This window comes from Anoplophora glabripennis, unplaced genomic scaffold (genome assembly GCF_000390285.2).
Source record: "Anoplophora glabripennis isolate ALB-LARVAE unplaced genomic scaffold, Agla_2.0 scaffold104, whole genome shotgun sequence".
Lineage (NCBI taxonomy): Eukaryota > Metazoa > Arthropoda > Insecta > Coleoptera > Cerambycidae > Anoplophora > Anoplophora glabripennis.
This window is the reverse complement of record NW_019416210.1, coordinates 34444-54069: the sequence shown is the minus strand read 5'-3', so window position 1 is coordinate 54069 and position 19626 is coordinate 34444. Positions and strand designations below refer to the sequence as shown.

Sequence of the window (19626 nt, the reverse complement as noted above, 5' to 3'; positions counted from 1 at the left end):
TTACTAGATATTCCGGGTGTAATTAAATGCTGGACAGAGCTATAACCCGCAGTGTAGTTGTTTGTAACAACATCCTTGGTTAACATGTTAATATTGTTTCAACACTGGCGACCTAACCGACATTGGTATTACCGTTAACTCAAAGAAAAAAATATTTTGTCATTTATTTGCACATTCAAGTCCATATGAATTTTTCTTTTTATTTTTAGTCAGAGAATCACTTTGTTAGTGAAATATTGCAATAAATTATTTTCTTATTCTCTCCTTTACTTTACCATAATAAAAAGTTGGAAATTGAATCTTAAGCAGTTTTTATAAGAATGCCAATTTAAGTAGTTATTTAAATCACATATAATATTTAATGGTATTCATGTAATACCCCCCCTTAAAATAAATTCCTATATGGAATTTAGTAAATCAACGACTACATTTTGGATAAATAATTTTTTAGTACTCGTCATGTTTTGAATTTTTTAATTTGAATAATTTAATTTAAATATTATTTTGACATTTCCAAATACTGATTTGTAACATTTATTTATCTTTACTATATTGCTAGGATTTTATTTAAACATCTTGTAATGTACAAATATTTCAAAACATTAGTTTTTATTTCAAAATATCAAATATTTGTAGTGTACTATATCATTTTTTATCATTTTTTCAATGCCTTTCTATCTTCAATACTTCAATATTTAATTAATAAAAGGAAAATGAAAAATAAAATAAAAAAGAAGCACAAATAAAATATTTATTTAAAATAAAATATATACAAAGAAAAAGAGAAATGCTTATAAGAATAACACATAAAATAAATATAAGAGTTATATTGTAGGAAGCTTTTTGGTTAACAATTTTTGTTTGTTTTTTTATTTACTTATTTAAGAAAAATATAGGTAAGTTGCTTGCCTTGTATACAAAAAAGCTGTTTACTGTAATAAAACGTGTATATTCCAGAATATATTTAAAATGTTACATCTCAAGGTTAAAAATGAACTAAAAACAGAAGAGGCAAAGTTTTAAATCCATCTTGCAAATTATAAAAAAAATATTTGAGTATAAATGTCAGACTTCTATACAGGGTGTTACGGCAACGAGTGCAAACAATTTAACGGGTGATTAAACTATTTTTTTATGAACTTATCGTCTTCTGTTTTTGAGATCTAGGGAATCAAATACGATTTTTTAAAATACAGTTTTAACCATTCTACCTCCAGAAAATAAATGAAGTGCAATGAATTGAAATGCAATTTGGTATAGGTAAGTTTATGAGAATGCTAAATACGCCACTGTTTAGTTTTTGATCATCTGATAGAGGTCGCTGACTTCTATGTGTTCTACTGATACCTTATGACATAACCTCAAAAAGTTGTAGCTTTAAATAACATGCACTAAAATAGCAATTAGAAATTTACCTGTAGCAAATTTCAATGCAATATACTATATTTTGAAAATGATATGGCGGAAATTCGTCATTAACGCCCTGTATTTAAAAAACAAAAGAGTCCATAAAAAATAGTGACTTATTTTTTATGTTTTATGGACTAATACTATTCATTATTAGAAAATTCATCTAGAATAAAACTGTTCTCCCCTAACTGCGTACTACCCCTTAAACTGGACTTACTTTTTCTCCAAAATAGCGTGACTATTAGCAAAACTAACACGAATATCGACAACATTATGGGTACGAAAACTTTGGCGTTGGTGTAAAAGGGGTGGTCTCCTGAGTGCGATACTGGCGGGGCTAATTCTGGAACAACTAAAGAATTCAATTAAACACCTGCTCCAATCACCTTTAATGTATAAAAAGCCTTACCACCTAATAAAGTTAAAGTTGTAAAGTTGTAGATGGCCTCCGTGTCGCCCGCGTTGTTGTGGGCGGTAATTTTCAGTTGGTATTCTGTAGCCGGTAGCAAATCCTGGATGCTGTATATCCTTTCGGTGGGCTTTACGTGATTGGAGGACATCGTCCAAGACGAGTGTCTGCTGGTCTTGTACTCTACTATGAAGTAGAGTATTCCACATCCTCCGTCGCCCCAGGAATCCAACCACACGGTGACTACTGTGGCGTTCATGGTCAGCATTTGGGACTGCTTTGGTTGAACAGGCACTGAAAAAATTGTTAGTTAAACACAATTTTAATTGTTACAACTTTGGTGATATCGAATCGCCATTATACTAACAGTAAAGTACTTACCAGTGCCTTTCGTGTGGGCAGGCACAATATCACTTGGAAGTCCCGTGCCAATCCTATTAAAAGCAGTGATATACAGCAGATATCTACTCCCACACCACAGATTCCTCAACATGTGCTCGTCCGTCCTCGCAGAGATCTGCAACTCCTCCCAATCCCCATGGTCTCTCTTGTAATTGATGACGTACCCCAAAATGGGCGAACCTCCATTGCCCTGGTCGCTCCACCTCAAGTGTAAGCTGTCGGTGAAGGACTCCACCACTGTCAGTACAGGAGCCTCTGGAGGAACCAACACTTTCAAACTGTACACTATTTCGTCCCTGCCGTGCTGGTTCTCCACGCTGCACGAGTAGTTGGCTTGGTCGACGCTCTGAATGTCTTTGATCACTAGAGTGGCGTTGGGTAAAATGGATCGGCGACCTCCCACCTCGAGTGGCAGGTCGTTCAGTCTCCAAACGGCGTTTGGAAGTGGAACGCCTACGCGACGGCAGTGAAGGTATATGTCTTGTTTCCAGGAGCNGTCATGTTTTGTAAAAAATTTAATTACAAAAATTTTTTTCCTCTTCCAATTTCGCCTAAAATCAACTCTTAAAAAGATACATAATTAAATAGGAAGTAAAAAATGACATTTTTCCAATTTTTTTAACATATTGTGCCGTCAAAAGTTAAGCCCACGTTTTATTTTATGCGCATAGAAAAATTTTCATTTCTAGTGATATTTGAAAGCCAAAAAGCCAAAAATCTACGTGGATATACGATTCACCCAAATATGGCTTTTTGAAACAGATACCGTCTGGACTAAATACAGTTTTAGCCATTCTACCTCCAGAAAATAAATGAAGTGCAATAAATTGCAATGAAATTTGGTATAAGTATGTTTATGAGGATGCTAAATACGCCACTATTGTTAATTTTTGATCATCTGATAGAGGTCGCTGACTTCTACTGATACCTTATGACATAACCTCAAAAAGTTGTAACTTTAAATAACAAATGCACTAAAATAGTAATTAGAAATTTACCTGTAGCAAATTTCAATGCAATATACTATATTTTGAAAATGATATGGCGGAAATTCGTCATTAACGCCCTGTATTTGAAAAACAAAAGAGTCCATAAAAAATAGTGACTTATTTTTTATGTTTTATGGACTAATACTATTCATTATTAGAAAATTCATCTAGAATAAAACTGTTCTCCCCTAACTGCGTACTACCCCTTAAACTGGACTTACTTTTTCTCCAAAATAGCGTGACTATTAGCAAAACTAACACGAATATCGACAACATTATGGGTACGAAAACTTTGGCGTTGGTGTAAAAGGGGTGGTCTCCTGAGTGCGATACTGGCGGGGCTAATTCTGGAACAACTAAAGAATTCAATTAAACACCTGCTCCAATCACCTTTAATGTATAAAAAGCCTTACCACCTAATAAAGTTAAAGTTGTAAAGTTGTAGATGGCCTCCGTGTCGCCCGCGTTGTTGTGGGCGGTAATTTTCAGTTGGTATTCTGTAGCCGGTAGCAAATCCTGGATGCTGTATATCCTTTCGGTGGGCTTTACGTGATTGGAGGACATCGTCCAAGACGAGTGTCTGCTGGTCTTGTACTCTACTATGAAGTAGAGTATTCCACATCCTCCGTCGCCCCAGGAATCCAACCACACGGTGACTACTGTGGCGTTCATGGTCAGCATTTGGGACTGCTTTGGTTGAACAGGCACTGAAAAAATTGTTAGTTAAACACAATTTTAATTGTTAGAACTTTGGTGATATCGAATCGCCATTATACTAACAGTAAAGTACTTACCAGTGCCTTTCGTGTGGGCAGGCACAATATCACTTGGAAGTCCCGTGCCAATCCTATTAAAAGCAGTGATATACAGCAGATATCTACTCCCACACCACAGATTCCTCAACATGTGCTCGTCCGTCCTCGCAGAGATCTGCAACTCCTCCCAATCCCCATGGTCTCTCTTGTAATTGATGACGTACCCCAAAATGGGCGAACCTCCATTGCCCTGGTCGCTCCACCTCAAGTGTAAGCTGTCGGTGAAGGACTCCACCACTGTCAGTACAGGAGCCTCTGGAGGAACCAACACTTTCAAACTGTACACTATTTCGTCCCTGCCGTGCTGGTTCTCCACGCTGCACGAGTAGTTGGCTTGGTCGACGCTCTGAATGTCTTTGATCACTAGAGTGGCGTTGGGTAAAATGGATCGGCGACCTCCCACCTCGAGTGGCAGGTCGTTCAGTCTCCAAACGGCGTTTGGAAGCGGAACGCCTACGCGACGGCAGTGAAGGTATATGTCTTGTTTCCAGGAGCTTACGACCTCGTGGCCGAAGGACGCTATCCTAGCAGGTACGATTTTGGAAGGTGTGACGGTTATTACTCTGGTGCTCTCGCCTTCGCCAATCTGGAAGGAAATTGAATTATATTATATCAACAATTCTTAGCTAGACTATACTATCTAGATTATAAAACTATGTTACTATTCAGTAAAGGATGGTGTCTCTAATTGCAAACGCCAAATTTTGTCTGCAATACTCCACGTTTGAGACACTTCATAAATTAAATAAATTTATATCTGTTTTCTCTACAGTCTACTGCAATTCTCCAGATCTGGATCTGATCATCAAGTTGGCAACATGGCCATAGGTAAGACGAACAACGAATTATTGAAGTATTTGGATGTTTACTTACCGACGTGTTTTGAGTGTGTTATATCTTAATTGTCATCACTTCTCAGTGCTAACAGCATCATTGATTTATATCTATTGGGTACACCTCACCCACAATCAAAACATCATGAATTGTGTAGTGATGAGAATTTATAAGCTCGAAATCGAGTATTTGGTGGTTTTACTAACGAATGATCTTAGTTGTTGACTAGATATTATACACGCAATTCAATGTTAGTCGTGGTTTTAGTCTGCAGAGTAGTTGTTTCCTAGAATATCAATAGCCTTGAATATAAATAGCAAATATGTGTGAAAATATGCGGGAGAATATGAGGATTGAAAAAAATATTTTGTTGTGGAAACAAGGTTTCTTTTACTTAATCTGTTATTTCTTTTTCCATAACAATTTAATAATAACATGTGACACATGCTGTAATTCCTATTGGCTCTTGGACCGTGTTCATTCACTCTCTTGGGGAACCAAGAAAGCACGAACTTTAAATTCATGTTTAATATTTCCTTCATATAATAGTTTTGTATCCGACCCAACACTAAACTATTAATTCAAAATTATATTTGCCGCCCAATGCAGAGTACTATATTGTGCAAAACTATACTTATCGTATCAACTTCGACGTCACCTGTTACGTGGGTATTGTATAATAATGAAAACGTAATATTGACAGTTGGTAGAAGGAAGCGCAAAAATAAACACTTAGGTGGGGAATTCTGGAAGGAAGCCTAAACAGTGTGGGGATGGGAGTAAGACGATCGGCGGGCAGTGTGGCAAAATAGTGAAAAATCAAAGTGTTTAACCCGTATTAATTAGCAGGTAATATAAGTACTTTGTTGTTAATTATTCTATGTAATCTTATGATTGTGATGATTATAGATGTTTAATGATAACAATGCTTCTTTGTATAATTAGTCTCCATTGCTTTATGTTCAAGGTTCAAGGGCATATATTTTTCTAAGGTAAAATTGTTATAATTATTATTAGCAATTGCTCATCATTTATTACAATACATACATGTTAAAATATGTGTATATTGTCGTGACTGCCCAGATATTGCATTAATAACTCCTTTGTTTCACATTTAACTTGTTTCATCATGATTACGTTGTTTGAAAAACAAATAATAAAGCGTTTCTTGTGCTCACTTTATGTCATACGCATATAAGAGCCTTGTTGAATTTACTAACATTTTCACCCGTGAGAAATGAATCTGTAAAAAGAATAATTAAATACAAAAAAATAATTGCTAAAACAGATCTTCCGAAATGTCAACTCATAGTTGGAATGCTGTATGGGACTCCAGTACCTTCCGGCCCTGCCGGCTAACTAACACCAAACCTCTTCAGTTTTACTTGGAAGTGTGTATGTCAAATTCGAGTGAGGTGACATTTAGTGAGACATTAAATAAGTCGGGTGTTATTTATCATTAGCAAAGGATTATCAATTAATTTATGCCCTTTATTGTCGGTTGTTTTGTGTTTATGTTTGGGTAGTTAGAACAACGATCGTGGGTTTCTCTGCCATGCTCTTTTCCCACAGGAGCTCTAGGTGAGCCTGGCACTCTCATTTTATGTTAAATGGTTGTTAATGTTTTTGCTGTTCTTTAAATGTGTCACATATTTAATTTAAAGACTGTTGTACGTAAATAATAAAGTTAGGTGTATTTACTCTGCTTTTGTTTTATAAACTTAAACCATACTTCCCCTCTTTAAAGTTAGTAGCCAGCGCCATCCGGTCAATTAAAAAAATAGATACATACAACGTAGGTATCCCTTATGACGATCACATATTTTTTTGCCACAACTACGTTTATATATTTTTTTCGATCTAACCCGGGGTTGTTATACTACAATATACTATTTCTTAATAAACCTATATCGCGCACTACTATTGTAAATAACATTATTTAAAATTGTGTTTTACAATATAACTAGAAAGGTCGGCAAACTCCGCTTGCGCGGAGCTGACCTTTCTCTCGGGCCTTCGGACCTCGGGCCGCGTTGCGCGCGGCATGGGCACCTCTGTGCGATGCTTTTCTCGCTGATTTAATTATCTTTGGACCGTTCGAAGTTCAACGCAGTATTTTTAGACATCCTGTGCATAAAAACCTATTTGAAAAGTTATATTTCCTTCCTATGGAAAGATTTAAAAAGAAAACTCCATAATGAAGGTAAAATACGGCAATAAGTAAAAAAAAAACATAGGGATCCCGTGCGAGATTCGAACCGTCAATCTCTTTGCAACGCGACACTTTTACCTGAGCTATCATTGCATCTGGGTAGAGTTTGTCCGTATTAGTATTTGAATTCCTGTTCATAGCCAAAGTAAACAAACACTTTCGTAATGTTAAAAATTTCATTTTTCTGCCGTAAAATCGTCCGCGAAGGATTCGGAACGGTATAAAACATAAAAATAATCGCTCATCGCCGTACTGATGACGTTTCTACCGCGGTGACAGTTTCTATTAAAATATTCTTAATTTCGTCTTATATTTTGTTACATTTGATTTAATAAAAGTTGATTGTGATATAGAAGAGGGAGAACGTTGCGACACGGCATCAGAAAAGCGTACCAGTCGCGTCGCCGGGTTGCGGGAGCTGATCGTACGCAAAGAGAAAAGTTTCAACTCCCTTTCGGAACAAAGCGCGAGTGCCGGCAGTATCACGAAAGGAAAATATGACGCCGCGAAAATTGCTTTTTGGGCGAAATAATCTGGGCTTTACGAAAATATTGGGATTTCGCGAGAGAGATGCAAGGTGCTGAACCTATTTAAAAAGCAAATTTCGGCGTTAAAAAGTAAAAAATATCCTTCGAAAACGTCCCGCGGAGACGTGTCTCTCCCACAGCGAAAATTTGCGTTTTTGTCCGTGGAGCCCCCGGAAAAGTGAAATTTCATTCGGAAGACGTTAAGAAATCGCTTTCAAAATATGCTAAACGGATAAAGGAAGGATGGCGGGGCCCTTTGGGCCCCACCGCTCGCCGCTGCGCGGCTTGCGAAGAAAGTCTTAGTATATGCAAAATGACTCTTTTTCGAGATCGGTGCGAGAGTGAAAACCACCTGCACAATTAATATATCGGAATTAACCTTAACATTGCAGACAAAATGATTGAAAAAATGAATGCGCGTGCCAAGTTGGGATCGACCAAACTTCTGCTAGTGACGTCAATGAGCAATGACGCGTCATATTCTAGATTATAATGATTGAGACGGACAATAAATAAAACATGGCCAGCGTTCCTGGCGTTTACTCAGAATCGCAATACTCACTCTAGTGGAGGCGGTAACCCAGAATTGAAGGGTGGCAGTTTCTTGGGCACGAATCACTTCGTGCATTTCGGTGGAGGGATTCAGAGCTCGCTTGTGGGTTCCTTCTTCTTGGCCGTCCTCAACGACACTCATATAAAATGTGTAGCCAGTTAGGGGACCGTTGCTGTACTTCGGGGGTAGCCATGAGACAAGGATCTTATTAGACGCACTTAAAACTGCTTTGATTTCGGCAGGAGCGGAAGGTACTGAAAAAAAATGCAAAAACTAAGGTTGAAGGACCTCGGCTGAAAAGTTTGGATTTACCGTCTTCTTCTGTTTGACAATACACAGGTGCAGATCTGACTCCGTCTCCGCTTGCGGTGTATGCTAGCACTGTTATGCTGTAGTTTGTGTATTTACGTAAACCGGATATGGTTGTCCTTAAGTGATTTACTATTTTGGTCTGTTGATCGTCATTGTCTGAAATAAGAAATATATATAGTTGTTTATTTATTATTTTAAAAGAAATTAAGTGTTTTGTTAAACTTTAACGTTAGCCTCCGGTGATGGTCATAACAACGCTAAAGATTAGCATTATTCAGTGTGTTTCAGATGAATGTACATATCTAGACCTATAAATGAAATCTTCGAATTTTATCAACGCCATCGACAAAAATCATCACGCTGATGATCAGCGGTTATGTAAAAGCTACCATTTGATCAGTGTCAACCGTTGACATACTGATGAACACCGTTCTGACCATCAGTGCTTGTGTGAAGTAATGTTTAAAAGATAATTTTTGCATGGCCGTTGACTACTTAATATGAAATCGAAAAAGTACTAATAGGAAAGAACGAAATTGTAATATGGTAAAGAGCCTAGAAAAAGTATGTATGATAAGCATCGAAAATACGAAAATTGATTATCGTGACAGAATATGCGGTCTCCAACCTTTGGCAAGATTTAAATGTCAACAGCTAATGAGAAGCATTTTTAAATTATTTTTCTACGGGATTGAAGGCACCCTCTGGAAAAGTAAGGCAGTTAATAATTACATATATTGGAAGTGTATGCAGATTTTTGGATAATGGTTTATATGTGTTCGAGTCGCGATGAACAAGAGATTAATGTGGCAGCATGGACAGCGGCATATTTGAAAAAATGCTTTGTATATAACAATTTTGCCTCACAGTGAACCTGGTGCATTGATTGCCATGGATAAAGTACCTTACCTTAATCGACCAATAGAAAAGATACCAATTTCTACATATTGAGAATAAAGACATGATGATATTAAAGGTACAACTATTACCAATTGAACAAAAAGAAAAAAATTCATTTATAGCAGATTGTCACCATGTCATTGTCAGCTGAACCTCATTGAACTAATAAATAAAAATTTATGTGGCATGAAATATCGCAACTTTAAACGAAGTTATTTCAAAAATTTCTATTTCGTGCCATATTTATATCGATCTTTTTCAAAACGTGAACGTGTTTTTATCTTATTTAGTGTTTTAGCTTACCAAACCATTCTCCCACAGAGTGAAAGGTAATTTTGTATCCCTGTATAATTCCATTTTGTCCTTCCACCAGTGGCGGCTCCCATGATATGTGTAAACTTTGAGCAGTAAGAACGGAACATTGCACATTCTCTGGAGGTAGTGTAGGGGCGTCTTCTAAAGTTCTCGATGTTACTGGTTCACTTGCTGGCCCAGAACCCCTGCTGTTATAGGCCTGAAAATCAGTTACTATATTGTTGATAACCAATTAATTTCCGCAGGAAATGCACTAAAAGTGTTATATACAATCATGGACAAACATTTTAAAATCCTCATAATACGACAATAGCAAAAGACTACAAACAGATTAGTGCGGAAATATTTTATTGCTTTCAAAGCAAAAAAGGGATCGTTACTTGTATGTTTTTATTTGATTTAGTTTTTTTTTATCTTTACATTTGTTTGAATCAGTACAGAAACATCAAAATATTTCAATCAGATTATCTGGCTTAAATACTTTGTTACAAAATGTTTGCTGCATTCAGAGGTGCACATATTTTCTTAGTAATTTACTTTTTGGTTTGCAGGAATAAGAATACTGAGGAACAGCGTATATTTTTCGTGGTTTCGTGCAATTTTCTAGTGTATATTGCATTTCTTAAACTAAGTTAAAGCAACCTTAACATTATGTACAACTAGAATAGTTGGAGGAGGCGACAAAAACGTACAATATTATACTATACATTAAATAAAAAAATAATTATGTTGCTAAAATGGGATGTGCCGCCTTACCTGCACAATTATACTATACGTGGTGAATTTCGCCAGTCCCTGTAATGTAGCTTCTCCCCCATAGTGGGGCCTCACTTCGACGCTCTTAAAAACGTAACTTTGCGAAACAGCGTTTGTGTCCTCGCCAGAATATTCTTGGTAGCCTACATGGTAACCCAGTAAGTTTCCATTCCATGTTTCCCTAGGTGGAGGCTCCCAAGTAACAACCAGTTCTGTAGAACTCTTCGCTTCCGCCCTTATGTCTACAGGAGCACCACTTGGCACTAAAATATTCATATATGTTAATTACTTTTACTCCTATTAGGCATGCTGTCTCTGCATGCATTAATTATACGACTGTACAAGCTGTTTTTGTCTGTGCCTTAGGAGCAATAACCGTCTTTGTGTTAGATAAGTTCGAGAGAGTCTTCATTCAGGTTTCGTATGGTTCAAATTATGTCTCTTCTCTAATGTATACAGTGTGTTCCAAAATGATGAAACAAAATTCACATTTTTTCCAGTTGAAATTTAAAAAAATCGCTGAAACGGGTCAATTGGTAAATTGAAATTGTCACTTTTCTGCAATATTTTCTATTTTTTTGAGCCATGTTTGGCAAACATTACTAGAAAAAAAATATGAATTTTATTCCATCAATTTGGGACACACTATAAGTACACTTATTAAAAAAAACATTGATTTTCTTTGGATACCATAGGATTAAAATACATCCATAGAATTGAGATCTGGTAATCCTGTTGGCATTTTTTTATAAATTGAATGGATGGGTTACTCAAAATTGAAAATTCTAATATTAATCTTAAAGAACCTGAAAAAATCAGTCTAAATTGCAGTAGTTTTTATCGGTAACAGTTTGATATTTATACCTAGACAATTTTTTACTTTTCTAAGTTTCAACAGGGTGTTTACAAACTTATTATTAGATTATTTTTTAACAGAAGACAATCTGTTCACAAATTAAAAATTCATGCTTACCTTCCTCGAGGGTGTTAACTTGCACGGTCTGGCTGGGTTCGCTGAGTCCTAAACGATTCTCCGCTAAAACCCTCAAGTGATAAACTTGAGCTGGACGCAGATTTTGTAACGTAGTAGTTGTTTGTGAGCCGGGCACAGTTACCTTTAAGGGTTGGTTTGGCCATGCTTCTGAAATTCCATAAACTGTTAATTTTCAAAACATAATAAAAATAAAAAAATGAAAAGGTCTTGTTTTGGAAATCTAAAATAGACTTAGAAGACAAAGGCGTAGGAGAACTAGGAAGTACTGGAAAAAGTAGTTATATGATGATTTCATAAATCTGAAGCACTTTTTCTGAAAAATAGTTAAAACAATGCATTAAAAAGGAAGTGACTAAGTTAATACTTCAAAAATTCGTTATCACAGTTTGAAAATTTGCCTTTAAGTCAAGTTTAAATTTATTTTTATTCACTTTCATTGCTTTTATTACTAGATTTTCATTATATGTTATACATTTAATTATTGGTTATATATACAGGGTGATTCAGAACTTATCAAAAAAAAATCTGGATGTACAGGGGACCCTTACAAATACAATTTTGTAAATAAAAAATCAAAAAGGACAGTTCGAAAATGATTTAAAAGTACACTTTCGCACAGCACTGGAAACTGATCCACTGTAAAACCTAACCTCGCACAATGCGACCGGCATGGTGGTGTGATAAAAACGGATAAAAACTTTCACACGGAAAGAAATAAATAGAATTTTATAGCACCTATTTTATATCGGCAAATTCAACTGCTTTTGCCATTATTAATTAATAAAATTAATTTGTGAACAACTGTTCAAAATTTTATCCACGTGTAAACACATTTGGGTCCGTCTTACTCAGTTTCTACGAACTAACACAAATGTTGTCCTGCTTCACCATAACACAAATGCTTCACCATAAATTAAAACGATATCCCATCAACTCCGAATTGCTATACACTCAAACCATTTTTGACATTAACTACCCATTTTTGACACTAACTACTAAAAAACCATTGTAAACACCACAGATAACAGGTAAATACTATTGCAACGACGATTGCAAAATCCGATTAGTATTCGGAGTCGTTGAGGCCACGTGGCTCTCCAGGCGCATTGCGAATGACGCTAGAGACTACAGTTGTCCAGCTATGTAGTCGTTGAATGTACTATAAATTCAATAATTTTTTTTTCTCGGAAACAATAAGGATTTTACAAATTTTTTTTTACGATATTAACTCTATTTCTCATGCCGCATCTATTCCCAAATTTTTTTGGATAAGTTGTGAATCACCCTGTATATTGTTATTGGAATAACAATAACAAGGTTTAAAAGTCAAGTTAAGGATTTGAATTGTGCGTCATTTTCATTCCGAAGAGTTGGCAGTATTGTGTAGGATCATATGTTGTAGTAAACACTGCGGTTAGATAAAAATGGAGCGCTATATGACGGACGAGCGAGTGAAGATTGTGAAAATCCATTACAAGTACGGAGAGTGTGTAGCTGAGATTGTGCGCAAGTTACGTGGAATTTTCAGTCCCGAATGAAACAATTGTGAAAAAATTTTAACAAAAGATCTGCATCTGTATCCATTCAAGAATTAGCTAACCCAGAAAATGAAACCAGACGACCATTTAATGCACCGGACATTCGTTGATTGGATGTTGGAGAATTAACAAGTGCAAACCATCTTTAGCGACGAGGCGCATTTTCATCTTAGTGGATAATGTGAATAAGCAAAAGTTTCGAATTTAGAAGCAATTCAAATAAGAGTTCATGAGTTTATATGACAATTCTACTCATATACAGGGTGTATCGCATAAGAACCGACACAGAGCAGGGGCATGTAGGAGAACCTTACCTTTAACTAAGTTGCACCCCCAAGTTATAGGCCTTGAAAGTGAGGTTTCAAATTTCGAAAAAAATTTGAATTTAGAAAAACCAAATTTACATGGTGTGAGTGTACCAAGGGCATTAATCGACAGTAAATAGAGTTAAATTGAAGCATTTTAAAGGGTTGATAAGGGATGACGCACCATGAAAATGCGATAGAATTTTTTAACTCGTTGGCGGACTTAAAAATTACTACTTAATTTTATGGGGAATTTAATTCTATAGGGCAAGCATAAGTTAAATGTATTCTCTAGATAATGGAGAATGCAATAGCTTGAGATTATCACATACCTGCTCCTGGCTTATACTGCACAATATAGTTCGAAATGGGGCTGTTCCCCGCGTACGGCTGCGTCCACGAAATCCCAATCGACCTCGACAGCTGATCCATAACTCTGACATTCCTCGGAGGCTCTGGAATTTCTTGGACGATCAGCTGAATATTCATATCATCCTTTCCGTACGAGTTTGATGCTGAGCATATGAAAATTCCGGTGTCCTGCCTGATTGTTCTTTCTATTCCTAACTCGGAAACCATCCCTTCCGCCAGGGTCTGCTCACGAATGGTATAACGTTGATCGGCGTCCTTGGATATTTGCTGCCCTCCAACCTTCCAGGTTATTTCCATGGGTGTATCTCCCAGAGCTGAGCATTGCAGATGTGCTTGGTCTGCCTTGACTACTTGGATTTGCTTCGATTTTTGGGGAAATCGGGCAGGCGCTAGAAATGTTCAGTTAATTTTTTTATACTGTAGTTATACATACATAGGAGGGTATTTTCAAAAGCAATAAGTTTAAGATTTTGTGACATTTAATGAAATTACAAATGCTGTGACTATATTTTACTCAATATAGGGTTTTCCAAAACTCACACTGTTACAACCTTTGCACACATGCCGGAACCGGCTAACCGGATCCGCTTACCCGGCAGCAAGGTGTACAGAGTCTTTATTGACGCTTTCACACTTGCCGGATGATTGCCGGATTCAGTCGTCCGGTTTCATTGAACAGAACAGGACGTGTCAATTATTTTTTTAAATATTTGTACGCAACTATATCGAATGTTTGTTCTCTAGAAGTAGATATTGCATTCTTTATATCAGACATGTCCAGTGGGACAAAAATTTAGCTTTTTTTCATATTTTTTGGAAGTTTTTTATATTTTTTGTTTTTTTTTATTGCGACGACATCGGCAACAGCCAAGCCACATAATTGCAATGCGTCTACGATCCATCTCTTGTCGTGACAAAAATGCAACTGAGACGAATATCGGCCAAACCAGTTTGAAAATTAAATTACGTGTGAAAGAGTCAGCCGGATCCGGATAGCCGGTCCCGCAAGTGTGTAACGAGGCTTACACTAACAATTTTACTAAATCAGAATGAATCGTCTGTTAGTAGTATTAGTTTTTTGAAAAAGAATAGATGGCATTATTACATAACCTCAAATATGACGAAAAACAGTGTTTTTTGCACTTTTAGGTTAGGATATCTGACGTGATAGAGCAATTCTGCGTCCAGATTCGGATTCAGCGCACCAACATTTTTCGGGAATGCATATTAGTGTGTCTGCTTCTTGACCTTTGTTGACACGTGTTATTTTTCTCGAATAGAGGTTTAAGAGTTCAAATGCGAACAAAAGCTCGCAACTACGCCATTGCTTTTAACTGATTGGTGCCTTTATTATAATTGTTGTGTATTAAATTTGAACAAAAATAAAACATTCCGTGGCAGGTGTCAATGGTTAAACAACCTATAGTCACATCGTCGCGTCGCTTTAGGTTTCTTGACGTTTCGGGAGACATATCATTCTCTTCTTCAGAAGAAACTCTGAAACTGGAGATTAAGTCTTCTGGCTGGTATTTATATTTACTGTGGGCACTGGTACATGTCGTTCCGTTGTATGGCTTTTAATCATTGGATCGTGTCGTTCTGGTTCTTGATTTTTGCAGGTGCAAGGTTTAAAAGAATAACGACGTAGAAAAATCAGAAGTTGTGAAACACAGAGAAGGTTCGAAACATGTGACAGGCCTTGCCAATATCAGAATTCTAGTGGGGGGAGAGAGAAAGAAAAGATTTCGACCTAGACTGTACAGAAATCAAGAAGAACAGAGATGAATGGTTAGGTCCGTTCTGATGTTGATTTCGGTTCTTGTCGTTATTTTTAAGATTGCTATGTTGGCTCCTCAGATAATGGTGGTCCTCTAACACGTTCTGTCTTTGTCACTGGTGACGTCCAATGTTTCCAAACGTTTCACCATTCTTCTACTGTCAGCATCTTCAGCAGTGGCTCCTCAGATAATGGTGGTCCTTTAAGATGTTATGCAGTAGCCTTTGTCACTGGCGACGTCCAATGTTTCCAAACGTTTCACCATTCTTTAAAAGCTCCGCTGCGACTAGAATCATTTGGGGCCGCACCCCATCGTGTGTCTCCACGCCTGCGCAGTAGGATAGTTGATATTGCTTCAGGCTTGTGCAGTGGTGTACAACGCATTCTCTCTTCGCACCGTTGTTTCCTCCTTAGAAGAGGTAACCAGGTGTTGTTTATCCAAAAGCTTTCATCACGATTCATACCATTTCGATGTTGTTCCATTTCTAGTAATTCTCATCTCACCAGTTTGCAAAATTCTGTTTTACAACCACCACGGTATCTTCGAAATTGATTGTACGTCCTTCTTCTAACGTACGTTGGACAATATCTGATTTCTCAGACTGTTGAGCCTTAAGGCTCTTTTATCTTCCTTTTTTCTTGTAATAACCGATCCCTTTGTCATATCTGTATAATCCTACTCACATTAACATGGTATGTGGTGTTATGGGTACAGAGGGCAAGCGGGTCTTTTATTGACCTTGGACTTTTCGTGTAGGGACTGTTGGACTTTTCGTGTAGGTAAGAACCTTATACTCTTTCTCTGGTAATACGGTTTGTTACATTATGAATGTAAAGCGAGCATGCTACCTGCTGATGTATTCTTGTGGATTCTGTTCGTGGTCCTCTAGTATTGATAACTTGTTTGATATCCCAATTTGAGCCTAGCTCTGTTGACTATTGTTTTCATTACAGTCCGTTTTTTGTACTAGGTATTGGTTTAAATTCGCTTATCGATATTTATCTTTGATGGTGGGTTTCCTGTAGACACTGTAGGCCAACTGCCGGTTATTTCTAGTTACCAGGTTATCTAGAAAAGCCAACTGTTCCCCCTTTTCTTCCCTCATACTGGATAAAATATTTGGATGATGGGTTACGGCCGAGCGATATCAAGAAGCCTAATGTGACAACGTGGCAAGTAGTTTGGAAATTGTCGAACCAAAATATTTATTTGTAGGTAGTAAGGAAATCAAAATTATTTGTTATATTATTATTTTCATGTTGTATTGTTAACCAAAGTTATATATTAATATAACAATTAACCGCACCGCTGACTCATACTATTGACACAATTATAAATTATATTTTGTGGTAGTTGTTGCCATTCTTCTATGGTAACTTGTTCTAACTAACCGACAATGGCTGGGATACATATAAATGCGTCTTTTAAGAACATTCCATATATGCTTTAAGGTTAGGATTAGATGACCATGAAATAGAATTTATACCATTTTCGTGTTGCTTAATTATGGTACTCAGGCTTGAATCTATCTGTTTGACTACCGTTCATTCATAAACGCTGTGCAAGGCTGTATAGTCCAGTCGACAGAGGCCGAAAAGTTACTGTTGGTGACATTTTCTTGATAACTCGGAAATAACTGCACAGGAATACTTTAAAAAAAATCATGTCCTAAGCATTTTTTCGTACAAAGTCATCCCGCTGAGTTATTTAAAGAAAACTACTAAAAAATTGTTTTCACGATTAAATTGTTAATATCTTTTTTTCCTGATAAAATACTTTGTCAGCAAATTAGCCTGTTATTGTACTCATCATTTAAAGTAGGCCTGTGTAGTTATTTCTGGGTTATCAAGGTTTGATACAGACCGAACCTCTACCAACTGGACTAGTAAACTTTTCTAGCTTTCATCAACGTTCTGTAGCTTACGATGTTTCAAACTGTCATGATTTTTGCACTTTTAACCCTGAACGAAGTCGCTCCATGAAAGAAAAAGCATAAAAGTTTTGATTGGAAATGATTCATCCACATATTTGAACGATCATAGAAACCTTAGAAAATATTTTATAAAAAAACAACTCTTGTCGTTTTAAGTTTGCTTGACGCGAGGAATCAGCTCTGAAAATTTGTTGCAACGACGCAAATATACCCTGCAGAAAAAAGTGTGGTACCTTCAATGGATAATGTCAAAATCTTACCTAACAGATTATCTTGAAATATTATCATTTTGCTATTATCTTTTGAAATATTCTACTAACCATTTGAAGGAAAAAATCAATGCAATGATAACATTACTTACACTACTCTACTTGTTACTCTCAAAGTGTGGTACGTTGCAAAATTATAAAGTTAATATGTTGAGCATATAGTTTTATAGTCACTTTCTATTTTTTGATCGTCATATCCATACCTTAGTCATATCACTCACGATTATTTTTCAATTCTATGCGGCATTTGTTTTGGAATATAAACATATTTTGAAAGTTTTCCTTATAAGGAATTTTTTAATGATATATTGTACCCATTCTTACGGATTCAAAGTGTATCAAAAACTGTAATTATTTAAATGTTGATCCAAAAGGGGAGTAGTACTAAATAGATTAGAGAAAATTGTTCAATTTTATTCTAAAATATTATTTTCTGACAATTATTTATTAGATGTAGCTATTACCATTAACTCTTAAAAAAATAACTTTGCTAACTCCTGCTCCGATGTTGTTCTTGGCTTCGCAAAGATATTGTCCCTCGTTTTCTTTCGAAATATGCATAAAATTCAGAGATCCGTTTTGATACTGTTGGACATTCGGTTCGAAGAGGAAGTCCTTGTACTCGCCAGGTTGTTCACCTAAAAAAACATCGTGTTAGTGTACACTGCAAGTAAAGTACGGAAACTGAGTTTTTAAAAATAAATAATTGTATAATTGTTTTATTTCTACAAGTTGTTCACATTCACGCAGTGTTTTTTGTGATTAATGCTACAGCTCATATAAAGGATCGGATTAAATGAAGCTATTGTAAAGGAATTTGTCATTATTACTTTCAGTCCATTTATATTATTCCCACAACTCCGATGTATGATAAACTTTCACTAATTTTAAACTGTTTCTCTTCTGATATTCTCATCTTCTATGAGTCTTAAATATTGCCTTAAAAAAGTTGAAGCTCAAATCCACTAGACTTGACAGCTTTCTAACATTTCTCTTTAAAGACTTTGTGTTTTATGAAGTTCTCTTGCCGAACGGCATGCCTTTTATCCAGATAGATCAACTGTTACGAATTTGATGTGTCTGGCGCAAAACACGCAGATTTTTCTAAAACTATCAGGAATAACTAAATGGTTTCTTTTACTTCCTGTTGATAGTTATGGAAAGTTACAGTGTAGTATCGTAGTTTTCAATCAATATATATCAATGCTACTTCTGGAATTCCTCAAGGATCGATCTTTCGACCACTGATACTACTAAATTTTATAATCGATATTATCTTGATCCTGAATCGCGAAATAATTCTTTATACAACAATCTGAAATTGTTTCAGTTTAAGTCAGAAATTAATGATTGCCTTCATCTTCAATCAAGTTTTTAATTGGTGCTACTAACTCTTAATTTCTCGCAGTATAACCATTTTGCTAGGAAAGGTAGTTCTATTACATTTAATTACAGCATTGGACATAAGATAATTAGGACAATGCAGCAGTTTCAATTACCTTGAAGTAATTCTTGATAGCAAATTCAGTTTAGAATGATGTAGGTACTTGTTAAAACAATGAAACCAATTCCGATGATCCAATTGACGATCAGTGAGATTATGCTACATTAGCATTGGAAATGCCTAAAGAGGATGAAACATTGGCCAATTACTGACACTTCTGATTGTAATTGGTAAATAATATATTCTTATATATTATCTTCACAAATTGCATACTACATACTAAAATAGGAATAATAAAAATACAAACTAAAAATGTAGGTCCCTGTGGGTTTTTAAAATATTATTGTCCTTCAGATCTGTTCCACAAAGAAAATTTACCAATCATTATAATCAGCACTGTCAGTAACTGTAATTTTTCATCATATTCGGGCGTTTCCAATGTCTTCAAGATTTATAAAATGAAACAGAAACAATGTATTTAAAAATTTAAAAAAATGTGTATTACAAGTTGCTGAAATTTGAGATACTAGACTGTTGGATACTGGATATAAGTAGCTAA

At 36.0% G+C, this 19626-nt stretch overlaps 2 protein-coding genes across 2 annotated transcripts in view; both read right to left on the bottom strand.

The window, feature by feature from the left end:
- Positions 1 to 801: 801 nt before the first annotated feature.
- On the bottom strand, positions 802 to 3015 carry LOC111691399 (Down syndrome cell adhesion molecule-like protein Dscam2). Its single transcript, XM_023454143.1, has 4 exons — positions 2988 to 3015; positions 2201 to 2674; positions 1820 to 2113; positions 802 to 1762 (listed from the first exon to the last, which is right to left on the bottom strand). The coding sequence occupies exons 1-4, from the start codon at positions 3013 to 3015 to the stop codon at positions 1551 to 1553; spliced, it is 1008 nt and encodes a 335-aa protein (XP_023309911.1). The 3' UTR covers positions 802 to 1550.
- Positions 3016 to 3036: 21 nt separating this feature from the next.
- Positions 3037 to 19626, bottom strand: part of LOC108904796 (Down syndrome cell adhesion molecule-like protein Dscam2) — a gene marked incomplete at its 5' end in the record, with an annotated part of 50045 nt that continues 33455 nt past the window's right edge. The window contains 10 exons of the mRNA XM_023454123.1: positions 3037 to 3566; positions 3624 to 3917; positions 4005 to 4611; positions 8161 to 8405; positions 8464 to 8619; positions 9667 to 9877; positions 10435 to 10697; positions 11408 to 11575; positions 13604 to 14032; positions 18088 to 18261. Coding sequence (XP_023309891.1) covers positions 3355 to 3566; positions 3624 to 3917; positions 4005 to 4611; positions 8161 to 8405; positions 8464 to 8619; positions 9667 to 9877; positions 10435 to 10697; positions 11408 to 11575; positions 13604 to 14032; positions 18088 to 18261 — 2759 coding nt within the window. The remainder of the gene's footprint in view (positions 3567 to 3623; positions 3918 to 4004; positions 4612 to 8160; positions 8406 to 8463; positions 8620 to 9666; positions 9878 to 10434; positions 10698 to 11407; positions 11576 to 13603; positions 14033 to 18087; positions 18262 to 19626) is intronic.